Consider the following 14,809-nt stretch of genomic DNA (forward strand, 5'->3'; position numbering starts at 1 on the left):
TCCTAAGACCAACACAATCCCAAAGCATACAAATCCAAAAATTAAAGCCATTATCAACCATTTCCTTGTTCTTGATAAATCAATCTTCAACTTGGTTTTCTTTTTCTTCTGTTTTTCGATCTTCATTTTCTGTTTTTCAATCTTCAAATCCCTTTCATCCATAACATCATCTTCATCAACTAACTTAAAATAACTGCATCCTTTGTCACTCGAATTCCTATAGTTTCTACAACCCCAGAATTTCTTACCACAATTAGGATTCAATGCGTCAGTTACAGTTCGAATTACAACTGTTTCTCCACACCTACAATTTGGTGTTGACCTTCTTCTCAAACTTGACCCAACAGATCCAGATGCATACGAATTCTCGTGAGCCCATGGAGATTTTGTTGTCTGGTTCGACATTTCAGGAGAAAGGGTTGTGTGATTCGAAATTCTGGATGGTTTTATGGAGATTGAAGAAGAAAAATAATGGTGGAAGAAGAGAAAGGAGGAAAACGATGGAGAAGAAGAGGAAAACGATGGAGAAGAGATTGGTGGAAGAAGAGGAAGAAGGAACACTGTTGAACAAGAGCCCTAGTTTCCACCAATCACTCATACATGTAATCTGCCATGTAATCTGCCATGTTATCTACTGATAGGCCCACCTGGAAGCTTACCTGGCCAAAGTTAACGTTTTTTGAAAACAACTAACGGAAGGGACCACTATTGTAAACGGGATGATACTTATGGGACCAATTTGATACATTTTAAAGTTAAGGGACCAAAATGAAACGCAAAAATAAGTTAAGAGACCAAAGTCTGTATTTACCCGAAAATATTTGGTGACACTATGGGTGAACACTAGAGGAGTTGCGGGTAATTTAACAGGTCACTTTACTTTCAATAAAAAAAATCTTACTTTCATACGCCACTTTAGTGATCAATTTCTTTACTCTTTCCTATGTTTCATCATGTGAAAGCAGTAAAAAATAATTACGACTAGTAATTTAATCGTCCGGTTCACAGCAAATGTCATGTTTGCACATTTCGCACATTAAAAAATAACTAAAATTAGAAGGGGAAAAAAATCTTAATTTTATCAATTTTTCCTCTCTTTTTTTTTTATAAGAAATTTATAAATTTATCCTTAATAAATTTATGTGTCCTTCAAAAATAGTGTTTTAATTAGAAACGGAAGGATTAAATAAAACCCATGTCATTTCTCCTTCCCTATGGTATCTGATTCCAACAACTTAATCCAGTATCAACTATCACCTATGAAGCATAGATACTGACACGTCGAGACTGCTAATAATTTGAGAAAATCACATAATTCTGTGTTATTATATGTGTCGGTGTGTGTCACGTGTCTGACATCGGAACAAATCTAATCCGAGAAGTATCCGTGCTTCATAGCCTATCACCCACTCTTTTATTATTCTGTTGATATATTTTCAACAGATCCACCATTGTTTTCATTTGCAAACACAACTACAAAAAACTCGAAGAGAAACATATGGAAATGACAAATTTAATAATTTGAATACAAACATATTTTCTTTTGGAGTATGCAAGCAATAACCTTCTCACTGCCCTCTCTTTTTTTTCCATTTCCAAGCAAAGAATACAACTAGACTTTGACCACTTAAAACAAAACAAAATGTACATCATAGTTTGGCATCCTATGCTGCTAAAGTTTGTTTGAGAATCCATGTACATTTTGCTCTCACATGCTTTTGTTTCTTTGTTGGTTACTCATGCCAAAGCACATGCGTATAGATATTTCAACGTTGAAAACTGAAGAAGGAAAAACAAAAAAAAGGACAGCATCAGTTTGGTTTTGACATCCTATTCTTTTCTTCTCTTTTTAAAAAAATAAAATAAAACTAACACCTAAACAAAACAAAAATTGGCATCCTATATATATGCTACTCTCATATCCTCATACAAAGCATATAGCAACAATAAATAGAAGCTCAACATACAAAGTGAGGAGAGGAAAAAATCAGAGAAAGAGAGGAAGCATATTCCTTCTCCTTTTATTTTGGATTTTATAATTGCTCTCTCCCTCTCACGATTGCTGCTGAGGCCCTATTTAATAAATTGAAATTATGTGTGTTGTGATGTAGTATACCCGATTTCATTAAAATTGAACTAAGGTTTTATAGAATAAATAATTTTATAATTTGTTGTCAAGCTCTTATCTCATATGCTTATTGTTGTTGGGATAATGCCTAATAAAGTTGGTTAAATTTCCGTAAGGTTTTCTGTTAGGAATGTTGATGGTGCAATAGCTAGAAAAATTGAAGATGGTGCTAAATTTTATGTTTACTTTGATTCTGTAAAAAAAAAATACAAATTCATTTTGTTTTCTGAAATTACAAAACTTTAAAAAAATTTGTTCTATTTTAAATTACAAACATTGTATGTTTTTCTTAAATTACAAACATTCTCTTAAATTACAAACATTTGTATGTTTTTCTTTAAAAAAAAAAAAAATTGTATGCTTTGGTCTAATTTACGAAAGTTTGACACTTTTGGTCTTTTATGTTGTTTTCCTTCCTTCAAAAAAAAATGTTGTTTGTATACAATGAGGGATCAAAGTATCTAACATTTGAAATTTAAGAAACCAAAATGTCTAAATTTGTATTTTAACGTGCTAAACGTAAATTATAATTTGTATTTGGAGATGCATTTTTCTAATCATTAAGGGATGATGGAAAAATGTCGGTCATCTTCTTTCGTATGTAAAAAAAAACCCAACCCGACTAAAAACTTTAAGCATGTCTATCAGTTAAAAAATTGATGTATGTGAACTAATTTTTAACCACGTACATTAACTTTTGAACTATCATGTTTGCTTATATTTCATCATAGAGTGAGTATATTATAAATTAAAATATTATGACTTAGTGAATGATAACATATAGCATTAGATTTACATAGGTCATGAACACTCTCTTTAGCAAAGTATTGTCGGTTTTAGTCAAAGTTATCATGAAGTACTCATGATCGCAAGAAAGAGAAAGGGTGGTACGGCAAAAAAATGATGGGAAAATCGTTTGGAAATAAAGGATTTTTTAAAATAATAAAGTGATAAAAATATTCAGAATTTTTCACCTACCTTTAGTATCTTTTAAGTCACCTGAAAAAAAAAATTAGATGACATAAAAGGTATATTTTTAGCTTATAAGATTCCAACAAAAATAAGTATTTTAGTTTAACAAACTAAATACTTTGACTTGGATATTATTGGGTATCAGCCGTATGTGTTGATCCCATATGTGTTTGTTCCTAATCCTTTTAAGAAAATCCTTTAATTCCAAAGTAATTTCTCCAACAATTATTCACCGTCCCCTCCTTTTCCCTTTCTATCGATTATAAGTACTTTATGATTGATTAAATTGATGTAGATCGATTATATTTTGTGGAAGATAGTGCTAATTATTGAAGTATACATGAAGCGATGAGTTATCATTCATTTATAATAAATATTTATATAAATTATGAAATGCTTACCCTACTACCTTCCACCCGTATTTTGGCTACAAATTTTTTGAGTCTCGCTAATAAGAAACTCAGAAATGAGAGAAGTAAAGTGAAAAGAAAGGAGAAAATTGTATTATTGAATGAATGAATCTGTTACAATGTGCAAGCACCTATTTATAAGCTAATGAGAGTATATTATAGCTATCATACACTAACTACATAGTAGCACAACTCATCTAACTGTCATAACAGAAATACAGCTGGCATATTGAAGTTTGTTAGGGTTTGCTCAAGTTACTTGTATCACAAGTAACTTCTTCTTCGTCTTTATTTTGTAACACTCGCAATTTTGTTGGGTTAAATAGCAACCATTTTCTACATTTTGTCTCGTTAATCGGTAAACTTTCATATCCACCTATGATAGATATGTTTAAATTTTTTAGGCTGGGATAGGACTTTTTTGTTGGTTTGTATGAAGTGAAACAACTTCGATTGGACTTTCATATCCATCATTCTCACAGAAAGTATCCTCACCGATTCAAGTACTATTTATAGTCTAAAAAGTGAAAGAGAATAAGTTTGTATGCCTTTTCCTTATTCATTTAAATGTATTCAGATCCTTATTTAGCACTCTGGATTTTGTGTATAATCTTTTTATACCAAATGGTGAAGCATTTATCGACAAGGTACTCAAGTTGTTGGTTTTTTATTTACATAGTTTTGTATAATTTTTTTTAGAGAAATGATATTTGTACAACCATTTTTTGATAACTTTCTTTATCGTACCCACATTATGTTTTTACTCTATTGCTTTGGTTTTTGTGTCACTATCTCATTTTCTTTGTAAATTATAATTGTCTCATAAGTTACCATTGATATGGTTGTTCAAATAACACTACTCATTTTTTTATACCATATGGTAAAGCATTTGAAACTTTGTTTCATAAATCCCTTCATTCTTCTCTTTACTTTTTCCAATTTTCTTGTACAACCCCCCCCCCCCCCCCCCCCCCCGAATCCGGATTTTCTATATGGGAAATGATATTTCTAGCAAGAAGTATCATCGCGAATTCATAACGAAAAGTTTTCATTGACCAATAAATAACCCATGTATTTCGGCCCAGACGACCCACTGTAATTCCATTTTCTTCTATTATAAAAGGCTAAGGTGGGCACTATCGGGATGTTCGCTGTTTAGCACTTCACTATATATAGCAGTGCTGTTTCTATATTACATTCTGGAGTGTGTGCATTGCGCATCTTATTTACCATGATCAAGGATGAACACTGCATTTAAAATGCAAACAGAATATTTGGACATCTAAACTAATTGTCTTCAGAATGGGGAACTTTGAATTTGATTTAAATAATGCTAAAATAGTTATGTATGGTCTTCATGCTTTCTTTGCATCTTAATAGTTTCTTTTTCATTATAGATAAAACTTGATATCGAGGATTTCAAGTGCAGAGAAAATGAATTCAAGGTTGGTAATTCAGTAATTCATTAGCAATTTTAGAAATTTGTGATTATCATGACGTTCTTTTATTCAGTCAATCATTTCGTTGCTTTTAAGAAGTGATTTTGCAGAAGAACTTATTTGGTTATTTTCTCTAATGAGTGAGCTAGCTGGAGCTTAAAGCAGATGATATAACTGCTCTTGAAGAGGAATAAAATGCTCTATTGTCAGACAAAGCTAGAGAAACTGAATACTAGCAGTCTATGGAAAAACAAGTTGAGAAACTCAAGGTAAAATAGATTTACCGTACTGGAATATTTTACATGTTACCTAAAGTAATTATCATCAAAACAGTTATATCTTGTATTCAAATGGAGACATCAAATAGAAATAATTAAGTGGCAATTTCTAATTAACAATTTCTGTCTTAAGCAAAACTCAAACGTGTGTTTCAGTTTTCCCTTAAGAACTTTTCCCCTACAATTATGGATGTTTTAGTTTTCGCTCGAAAATGTTTCCCCTCCATTTATGAATAAATGTGTTAACAATACTAATACAAAATGGAGAAAGAGAGACTAACAAAGACGGCTAGGGTTTCTAATGCAGAATATTATTATGTTGATCCTAATTGATTCTCTAGTTAATAATTATGATTGTATAGTTATTTCTAGAATCATTTGTTTTAGGACAGTCAACTGTATAGTGATTGGAGGAGAAATTGTAGGAGAAATCACGGCTAGGTGATTGGAAGATCTTGTGTATATAATATGTCAGATGTGAATAAAATACACAAAAAAATTCTAGCTACTATTTTGTTATGGTATCTAGAGCCATACGACCCTAGGGCAAAATATCACTGGTGGCTGCTATGGCAGAAAAAGATGAACAACCAAAACTTGATATGGTTGCCAAAGTTCAACCAAAATCTGATCTTGGCAAGAGAAACTCATCACCTTATGATTTACACTCCAATGACAATCCTGGAAGTGTGATCACGCAAGTGCAGCTGCGAGGTGAGAACTATGATAAATGGGCTCGAGCTATGAAAACGTCCTTGAGGGCAAGAAGAAAATGGGGCTTCGTTGAGGGACCCATTACACAACCAGACGATGGATCACCTGAAATTGAAGATTGGTGGACCGTTCAATCCATATTGGTGTCATGGATTTTGAACGATTGAGTCCAGCCTACGCTTGACGATGTTGTATTTTGAAACTGCAAATGATCTGTGGCAAGAACATCAAGGACAGATTTTCAGTTGTTAATGGACCTAGAATTCAACAATTGAAATCTGATTTGGCAGAATGCAAGCAAGGGGGGATGACCATGGTAGCCTACTATGGAAAGATGAAGACTCTGTGGGATGAGTTGGCCAACTATGAACAAACGCTGACCTGCACTTGCAAAGGTTGCAAGTGTAACATTGCTGCAAAATTGAAAAAACGGTGAGAGGAAAAAAATCTCATCAGTTCCTAATGGGGTTGGATGACGCGCATTATGGGACTGTTCGTTCATACAGACCCTTTACCGTCCATGAATAAGATATATTCCACATTGGTGCACGAAGAACGGATGAAAGCTATAATTCGTTCTAAAGAAGGAACCAGGGAAATTGTAGGGTTGGCTGTTCAAACAGGTATAAGAATGAAGGGACGTGGTGAAGCAAAGAACAAAGGAATGTCATGTTCCCATTGCAACCGCACTGGGCACGATGAAGCAAGCTGCTTCCATGTTGTTGGCTATCCTGACTGGTAGGGTGATCGACCACGAGGTGAAAATAAGCCAAGCGGACGAGGCAAAGGGCAGCAACGACTTGGAAATAGTGCAGGACGTGGAGAAGGTGGCATGGTGCGCGCCAATGCTGTAGCCAATTATGTATGCAACAGCCAATTGATAGTTGTATCATATCCTTGTTTTTGTTTACAATCGATAGAGAACAACACACATAATTCATGTGCAGCAGCCAATTTTGTGTGCAGCAGTCAATTGATTTTGTGAAATACTCCTGATTTTGTCAAACGTCTGTCAAATAATACCCCCTTCATTCTTGTCGTTACATCCTATGATATGGCAGTCAATTGATGTTGAGTCTAGTACTCAAGAAGTAGTTGAGGAAGTGGCTTCTGATGAAAAAATAATACCAACCATGGATGTTACGTACATGCTAGGAAAGAAGCCTTCAAAGAAAAACAAAAGGAAAAGAAAGATGAAAAACAAGGGGAATGTTGAAGTATCGGAGACAATAGTTGAGGAAGATACACGACATGGCCTTGAAAAATTAAACAAAGGTATTCTTATAGACAGAGGCATAAGATTAATACTAGCACCTAGATCAGATCACAAAGAGCTTTTCCTATAGATAACTTTCCTATAGAACAAGGTATTGTAAAACTCACAGGATCATTTCTTTTCTGTGGCACTCTCATTTGTAAGATAACACGGCAATTTGCTGTTAGAGTTACTGTTTCCCCTTTTGGTGTTCTTCTTTTCTTTGTCAGTAACTCTTTCATAAATTTTGCATAAGCAGGCATCTTTTCTAAAGCTTCGGACAATGAGATATTTGTAAACTAGTGAGTAGTTCAGTGAATTTCCTGAACTGCTCATCATGTTCAGCATTTTTCTTAGGATATGGGTATGGTAATTTAATAGTAGGAGAAGGATTACCTGAACTGTTGCGTTCTTCCACAACTTGACTTTTGGTTATCCTCGCAGGTGAGTTGTGATCAACTGTCGGTTCTGAGATTGGTATCTCTTCCTCGCAAGTGAGTTGTTCTTCTAGTGGATTGGTCAGGCTCTTCTTTCTCTTATCTTCCAAAGGTGTGAGCTTCTTTTTACTTCTTAGTTCCACTGCCATGCTAGTTTGCTCTTGGCGTTCCATAGAATGTTGACTGCAAAACTCCGTAACTTGTTCTGCTAGGATTTTTACTTTTGTTTCTATCCTTCCGAGAATCATTTCCTGATGTCGGATGGTATCTTGTTGAATTTGTGCAATGGCATAAAAGCTACTGAGAGTATGGACTTAAGTACGGGTTCATGTCTGTGTTCTTGTAGGTATAGAGTCACAGACAAAATACCCCAGCAGTACCGCACAACTTTTGTTCTAAATTAGATATGAAACTACATTTTTTTTTTTTTGTTTATATATATAGGACAAAAATGAAATACTAAAAATAAAAATTAAAACTATTATATTGTGGCATACGATATATGCATTTTAATATTATAACATAATTCTTTATCTAAAGACCGTACAGATCAACCCAAATGTATTTGATCAAATTAAATAAAAAACGCATTTACATAGTAACCCTTCTTCAAATTGATGCTAGTTGATAAAGTAGCTTCAGTTTGTAACAAAAAAATAAAACTGTAGTGTAGTCTTTCGTGAGTCTTGGTAAACACATCAACCTCGTCCGGAAGAGAAATGAGCTGATTACGATCCATTACATTGTTATTAGGCTCAAACTTCTACCTACTTTCATGTCCTTAGTCTCCAACAAACAAAACAAGTGGGAGAGGCGGTATTCGAACCTACGTAGAAAAGTATCTCAATATTGATGAAAAAAATCAAAGGTTTGTACTGATATCTATTTTTGTCATTCATGTACATGTGATCTTATTTACTGATTCATTCATTGATCAATGATTAAACTATTTAAACTAAGTTGTTCTCGTTAAAGAAGATAAACCCTACTTACTATCTGGTTTTACCATCAATTCATCAATTCATCATCATCACATAAAATAGTCTCACTATCTGAGCTATATAACCATAAATTGTGACCTACTAAGAATGTCATAGGCAATTGAATTGAGAAGTGTATTACTCCTTCCAACGGAGTAAATTACAAAATTGTCCACCAAAGTCCAAATTGGAATAACTATAGGAAGATGATTATTTTATGACTAAACTGGGTGGATCAAAATCCTTTGCAAGTCAGAAGAAACAATTGACAAGTAGAAAGTTTTATAAAAGAGAATGCTAACAACACAATAAGAGATTTCAGCTAAGGACAAAGAATACAGTTAGAAAAGGGTTGCACTTCTACAATCCTCAAGTTGAATTTATCAGTATAAACCAGAACCCTTATGAACTTGGATTCAACAAGATTCAACAAGATAACTAACTTATTTACTTCGGATTTTAACTTTCAAAGACCAATTAAGCTTGCCTTCTGGCAAAGGGATGGACCTCGGTAAACGTAGTGGCACCTCATATTCTCCAATGGTTGATAAAGGTGTTGGAAGATGCAGATTTTCAGCTGTGATGTTCACACAGAGTTGTCTTGCCACCTAAAAATGGCACAACACTGAAAGTCAGTACCAGAAAAATAATAAGAGATAACAGAAGATAAATAACAAAATAAGTTAATAAGATGAAAATGGATCCTAATTTTCTTTAATAAGAACCCAAATCAGTATAATTTTCTTTGATATGATAATGTGCTGTAGATAGAGCACAAGCTAAAGCAATCATCTGGACATGCAATACAGAGCAAGGATTGTTTATTTTCATAGAAACTATATATAATATATAGTATATAGTATATTACTAACACTGTCATATCACGGGTCTTTTCTTTCTTTTCTCTCCTATATACATAAGCAACCCTCTTTCAATTTGATAAAAACAGAACCAAGTTCTTCCAGTATTTATTAACGTGAAGAATTTCGTCCAGCTTTTAACAGGAATATTGCAGTTGATCCCAGATACAATGTGTGTTAGAGAAATTATTGAAAATTATGAGACTGAATAATCTGAAACTGGTATAGATTTGATGTGATATAGAAAACCAAACACCAACTCCTATTTGTAATTTTATACTGATATTTAAAATCCTTTTGTTAATAACACTAATATAAAATCCTAGTTTTCATTGAACGAGGAAACCGATCATGAAATAAGGAAACCAGACACATGTCACAACAAGAGGCACTCTGTGATCATCTAAAAGTGTAAGATACATAATACAACAACAACAACAACCAAGCCTTATCCCACTAAGTGGGGTCGGCTACATGGATCAAATTACGCCATAATGTTCTATCATAAACCATATTTGGATCCAACTCATTGACCTATAAATCCTTTCTAATGGTTATTCTTATAGTTTTCCTAGGTCTTCCTCTACCTCTTTTGACCTGACTCTCCTCCATCTGGTTACCCTTCTTATGACGGCATCTACGGGTCTTCTCTCTACATGCCCAAACCATCTAAGTCTATTTTCTACCAACTTTTCTACTATAGGTGCTACCCCCACTCTCTCTAATGGTGTCATTCCTAATCCTATCCCGTCGGCGTCTAGTCTTACCACTCATCCAGTGCAACATCCTCATCTCCGCTACACTTACTATTATGAAATAATTTTTGAACTTCCATGTTTCAACTAACAACATCAAGATACATTAGCAAATGATAATAATGGACTTAGAATTTGAAAGATTCACCACAGAAGGGAGAAGGAGATACATGATGGAGAAGATAAAAGGAATAGTTAATTATTACAGAATTTGTAAAAGGGGGAGTCAGATATAGAGATAAAGGAGAGAAGGAGCGCAGAATAATTATTACAACTAGACTATGAGTGTTTTCAGCCACTTTGGCTAGGCTGTCTGTACTAGGATTGAGAGATTTCTTATCTGGTTTCTTGTTTCTTTATCAGTCTTGTAATCCTTTCCGAAGGGCATAAACATTGTGACAGATTGAAGTTTGTACCAAAACAAAAGTAGGGTTTCCAAGAGGTTGGGAATTTGTTGGTATGAATACATCAACAAATCAAGAGGGTAAACAGGCCAAGAAAGTCCATCTTGCAGCATTAATATTAGTTCCATTTTTTTAACACCGTAAAGTTTTAATTTGTTACTTAGTTGCTATCAAGAAAGCATTTAAATAATGAACAAATATTACCTCGGCCACAAGAGCTTTTTTTGACACTGGTATCTGCAACTCCAAGGGCTCGTCTTTTGATTCACGTGCCTTCGCTTTTTTAACATCAATTAACCTCCTCAAGACCTATTAGAGCATCACATTAACTAGTGAGTTTTAATTATTGAAAGACTACTTATCAAGTAAACTCTTTACTTTATAACTTCAACAGTTAATGTCTTTGTGAGTAACATCACAACCATAGTTTTAAAAAAACAAACCAGCCAATTCAACAAGAAAACCCATAAATAAGTAAAGTGGCATGTCCCCGCTTAATCTAAACTGCCAGCTGGAAATAAATGGAGTGAACAAATCCAAAACCAATGACGAAGAACCAGTTTGAACCAAGTTTTTTTGTAATTGCTTTAACATTTACAATTAAACCCAAAAAAAAGTAACATGATAAATTTTATGTTAGCTTACTATGTAATATATTATATAATTTTCAAAATATATTTTCTCACCAATTCAACAACAATTGAACAAGTGAACTATAATACATTCACCAGTTCAATGACAAGTCTAGTTTCAGAAAAGTTCATTTGTACTTTAGCCATGGCAAATTCCTCAACGGATGGCAATAAATATGAAGCAATCATCTAACTAGAAAATAATTCCCAAAAAAGGACCACAAATGGTCTCAATCAAACAGACTTGAAAGGCTTTGAAGAGTAAACTACTAACCAGCTTAGCTTTATCAAGAATCAGTGCGGCCCTTTCATACTCTTTCATCATATCTTCCTTTGACTCGGTAACAAGAACAACATCTTCTTGCTTCACTTCTTCAGTAGGTTGATAAATCTGAAACATTTAAAACATAATTCTAGCAATTGATGAAGGCAACATAACTTGTTATAAAGAATAGCCGTTTGAGTATGCAAATGTATATTTTTCAAGCATACAAGCACAGAAATATAATGTTGACAGTATTTACTGCACAGACATTCATATAAACAAAGAAAGACAGGGAAAGGATTGTCTTCAGATCAGAAATCTGACAGCACTGTCATGATTCATATAAGAATTTAAAGTTACTCCATAACAATGTTGTCAATCACATATCACGAAATAGCTGCTGGTTCAGATTCCGCTACACAAAAGTGCTATAGTGACGCTCTAGCCACTTTTCTGTACTATATAACTTATAACGGAACAATAGTGATTTGTTCAAATTTTGCTACGCAATAGCGCCACTACTTAACAACATGTTCCGCTATGGCACGCTAATTATTATGAAGATTATAAAATGCAAAGACATGAATTCACATAATGATGACTGACATTGACCGAATAACCGTATGGATAAGTAGGTAAACAAACATAAGGGAGCAAAAGAAAACCTTGCGCTGCTCAGTGAGGAGATAAGCAAACTTATCAATGTTAGGGACAGCAAGGAGCTTAGGCATTAGGTGGCTGCGAAAAAATCCAGGAGCAACTTTGACAGTTTCACCAGCTTTTCCCAGCTTATCTATGTTCTACAAATTGAAAATTATAAACATCATAAGTTTGAATCAAATCCAATCCCAGAAAACAAACACATGATAAATCAGGGTTTTAAACTATGAAGCACGGATACGGACACTGGACACAACACTGACACACCGACACCACTAATAATTTGAGAAAATCGCATGATTTAGAGTAATTATATGTGTCGGTGTCGTGTCGGTGTCGGACGTAAAGGAGTGTCCGTGCTTCATAGTTTTAAATAAAGGTCTGGGACCACAATTTACATCACAACAAAATAGTTTTCAGTGTTCCTGAAACTGCAATGCTAATGCAATTGAAGTCACATTGGCAGTATTTAACCACGATTCTCTACAATATCAAAGATCGCAATGTGACCGTAACCACTATTTAAAACCCTGAGATAAATCAAGGTTTTTAAAAAAAGGTATGCAACTTCAATCTAAACCTAAACCACATCATATTGGTTTTCAATGTTGCCAAACTGCAATGTGATCACAATAGTGATCGCATTGGCAACGCCATTTTCCACAATATCATAGATCGCAACACGACTACAGCCATCACCACGACCACTAATTAAAACCCTGAGCTAGGTAATAATGGTTTTCAATGTTGCCGAACCACAACACAGCCACGGTTGAGGTTGCATAGGCCACGTTTGATCGCAATTCGCCACAATATCAAGGATCCCAACTGCAACCGTTACCACAACCACTATTTAAAACCATGAGAGTTTCAACTATGAAGCATTGATACAAACACCAGACACGACATTGACACCGGTAATACAACAACAACAACAACAACCAAGCCTTATCCCACTAAGTGGGGTCGGCTACATGGATCAAATGACGCCATAGTGTTCTATCATAAACCAAAATTGGATCCAACTCATTGACCTCTAAATCCTTTCTAATGGTTTCTCTAATATTTTTCCTAGGTCTTCCTCTACCTCTTTTAACTTGACTCTCCTCCATTTGATGTACTCTTCTTACGACGGCATCTATGGGTCTTCTCTCTACATGCCCAAACCATCTAAGCCTATTTTCTACCAACTTTTCTACTATAGGTGCTACCCCTACCCTCTCTCTAATGGTGACACTGGTAATAATTTGAGAAAATGACATAATTGAATGTAATATCATATGTGGTATGTTTGTTCAAATGTGTGGTATCGTATCGGCCATTAACAAGTGTCAGACACGCCTTCGATGAAAAGTGTTAGTGCTACTACATAGATATATAAAATAGTGGTTTTTCAATGTTGCCGAAAATCTCAACATAACACGGCCGCATTTGACACTAATTCTCACCACTGCAGCCGTTACCGCGGCCCGCAATCTAAAACTCTAAGATAGATACTTACAGTTGTAAGAATGACTTGAAGCTTCCGGTTGTAACGCAGTCCTTGAGATGCGTACAAGAGTGGATTCACCACAACACTATCATTAACAGCATCTTTAAATCTAATAATCTGCCTAACACCATGTCTGCCAAATTGAAGATACCCCATTTGGATTTGGATTCTGATTCAAATGCACAGTAACCACACTTTTATCTCTGTTAAAACCCAAAAACATAATCATGTATCAATGTAAAACCCAATAATTTCATTTCTTCATAAAATCAGAATATGTGAAAGAAAATGAAAGTTATAGCGGAAATGAGGAAATTGTGCGCGCTACGAGAGAGGGGAAGGAGAATCTGAAAATGAAAATGAAAATGGAAGAAGGAAAAGCTGGACGGAGTTTTTTACCTTCACTGGCGGCGGCTGATGACAAACTCCGGTTGCGTATCCCCGGCGAGTGGAGTTCAGTGAGAATCAGACTTGTTTCTGATAACCAGGGGCATTGCTGAGTTTATTTTGTTGTTTTAGGGTTTAATTTTTATTTTTTTTATTAAAGAGGGTTTTTTTTTTTTTTAGGGAATTATTAAAGAGGGTAATTTTTAAAATGTGATTATTATTGTTAATCTTTTGTGTTTTTTTGTTGGAAAATATTTTGAGGGTGTATACATCTTAAACCAAAAAAAATGATTTAATAGATGTGATAGTTTTATGATGCAATAGAAGAAAAGATACAGGTCAAAAAAAATAAAAAATAAAGAGAGAAAATATAGTGTTGAATGAACTTAGAAAAATAATTTTTGACTTTGTCAAATTTTATATATATTAGTTTGTTTTTTAAGGATGCATATTTGTTGTTTTGAAAACATGTTAGAGATTAAATTGATAGTGAGTTGTTTTTTTTTTTTTTTACAAAGTTCATAGTGAGTTGTTAAACATAAAGGTCAAATTAATAGTAAAGTTGTTAAAATATAAGAACTTAGTCAATAATGACTTGTTAAATTTGGGGACCAATTTAACCAATTAATAGAGTTAATGGCCTTTTTAAAGTATTTGTAATCTCATGGATCTATTTGAGAGTGTCTTACATAGTGAAGGACTAATTTGGTGGAGAAGATAAGAGACATTATATAATTATTG

General features: G+C 34.1%; 1 protein-coding gene and 1 pseudogene across 1 annotated transcript; one reads left to right on the forward strand and one right to left on the reverse strand.

Annotated features, from left to right (window-relative positions):
- Positions 1-5,796: 5,796 nt before the first annotated feature.
- On the forward strand, positions 5,797-7,287 carry LOC146927459 (uncharacterized; annotated as a pseudogene).
- Positions 7,288-8,705: 1,418 nt separating this feature from the next.
- Positions 8,706-14,163, reverse strand: LOC146927460 (Ribosomal protein L9/RNase H1). Its single transcript, XM_085700721.1, has 6 exons — positions 14,081-14,163; positions 13,691-13,884; positions 12,195-12,329; positions 11,539-11,655; positions 10,837-10,941; positions 8,706-9,221 (listed from the first exon to the last, which is right to left on the reverse strand). Exons 2-6 carry the CDS (start codon positions 13,835-13,837, stop codon positions 9,057-9,059), a joined length of 669 nt encoding a protein of 222 aa, XP_085556847.1. The 5' UTR covers positions 13,838-13,884; positions 14,081-14,163; the 3' UTR covers positions 8,706-9,056.
- Positions 14,164-14,809: the final 646 nt, after the last annotated feature.

The sequence above is a fragment of the Medicago sativa genome, chromosome 4, assembly GCF_051527215.1.
Source record: "Medicago sativa cultivar Bolivia chromosome 4, Bolivia_mono, whole genome shotgun sequence".
Taxonomy (NCBI): domain Eukaryota; kingdom Viridiplantae; phylum Streptophyta; class Magnoliopsida; order Fabales; family Fabaceae; genus Medicago; species Medicago sativa.

Bases quoted from the DNA above. Each gene is read 5' to 3' on its own strand.
- LOC146927460 (XM_085700721.1), bottom strand. From the start codon at position 13,837: ATGGGGTATCTTCAATTTGGCAGACATGGTGTTAGGCAGATTATTAGA. The intron at 12,330-13,690 runs GTAAGTATCTAT...TTCAATTTGTAG, and splicing joins TTCAAGTCATTCTTACAACT to AACATAGATAAGCTGGGAAA. The intron at 10,942-11,538 runs GTTAGTAGTTTA...ATGCTCTAATAG, and splicing joins TTCTTGATAAAGCTAAGCTG to GTCTTGAGGAGGTTAATTGA.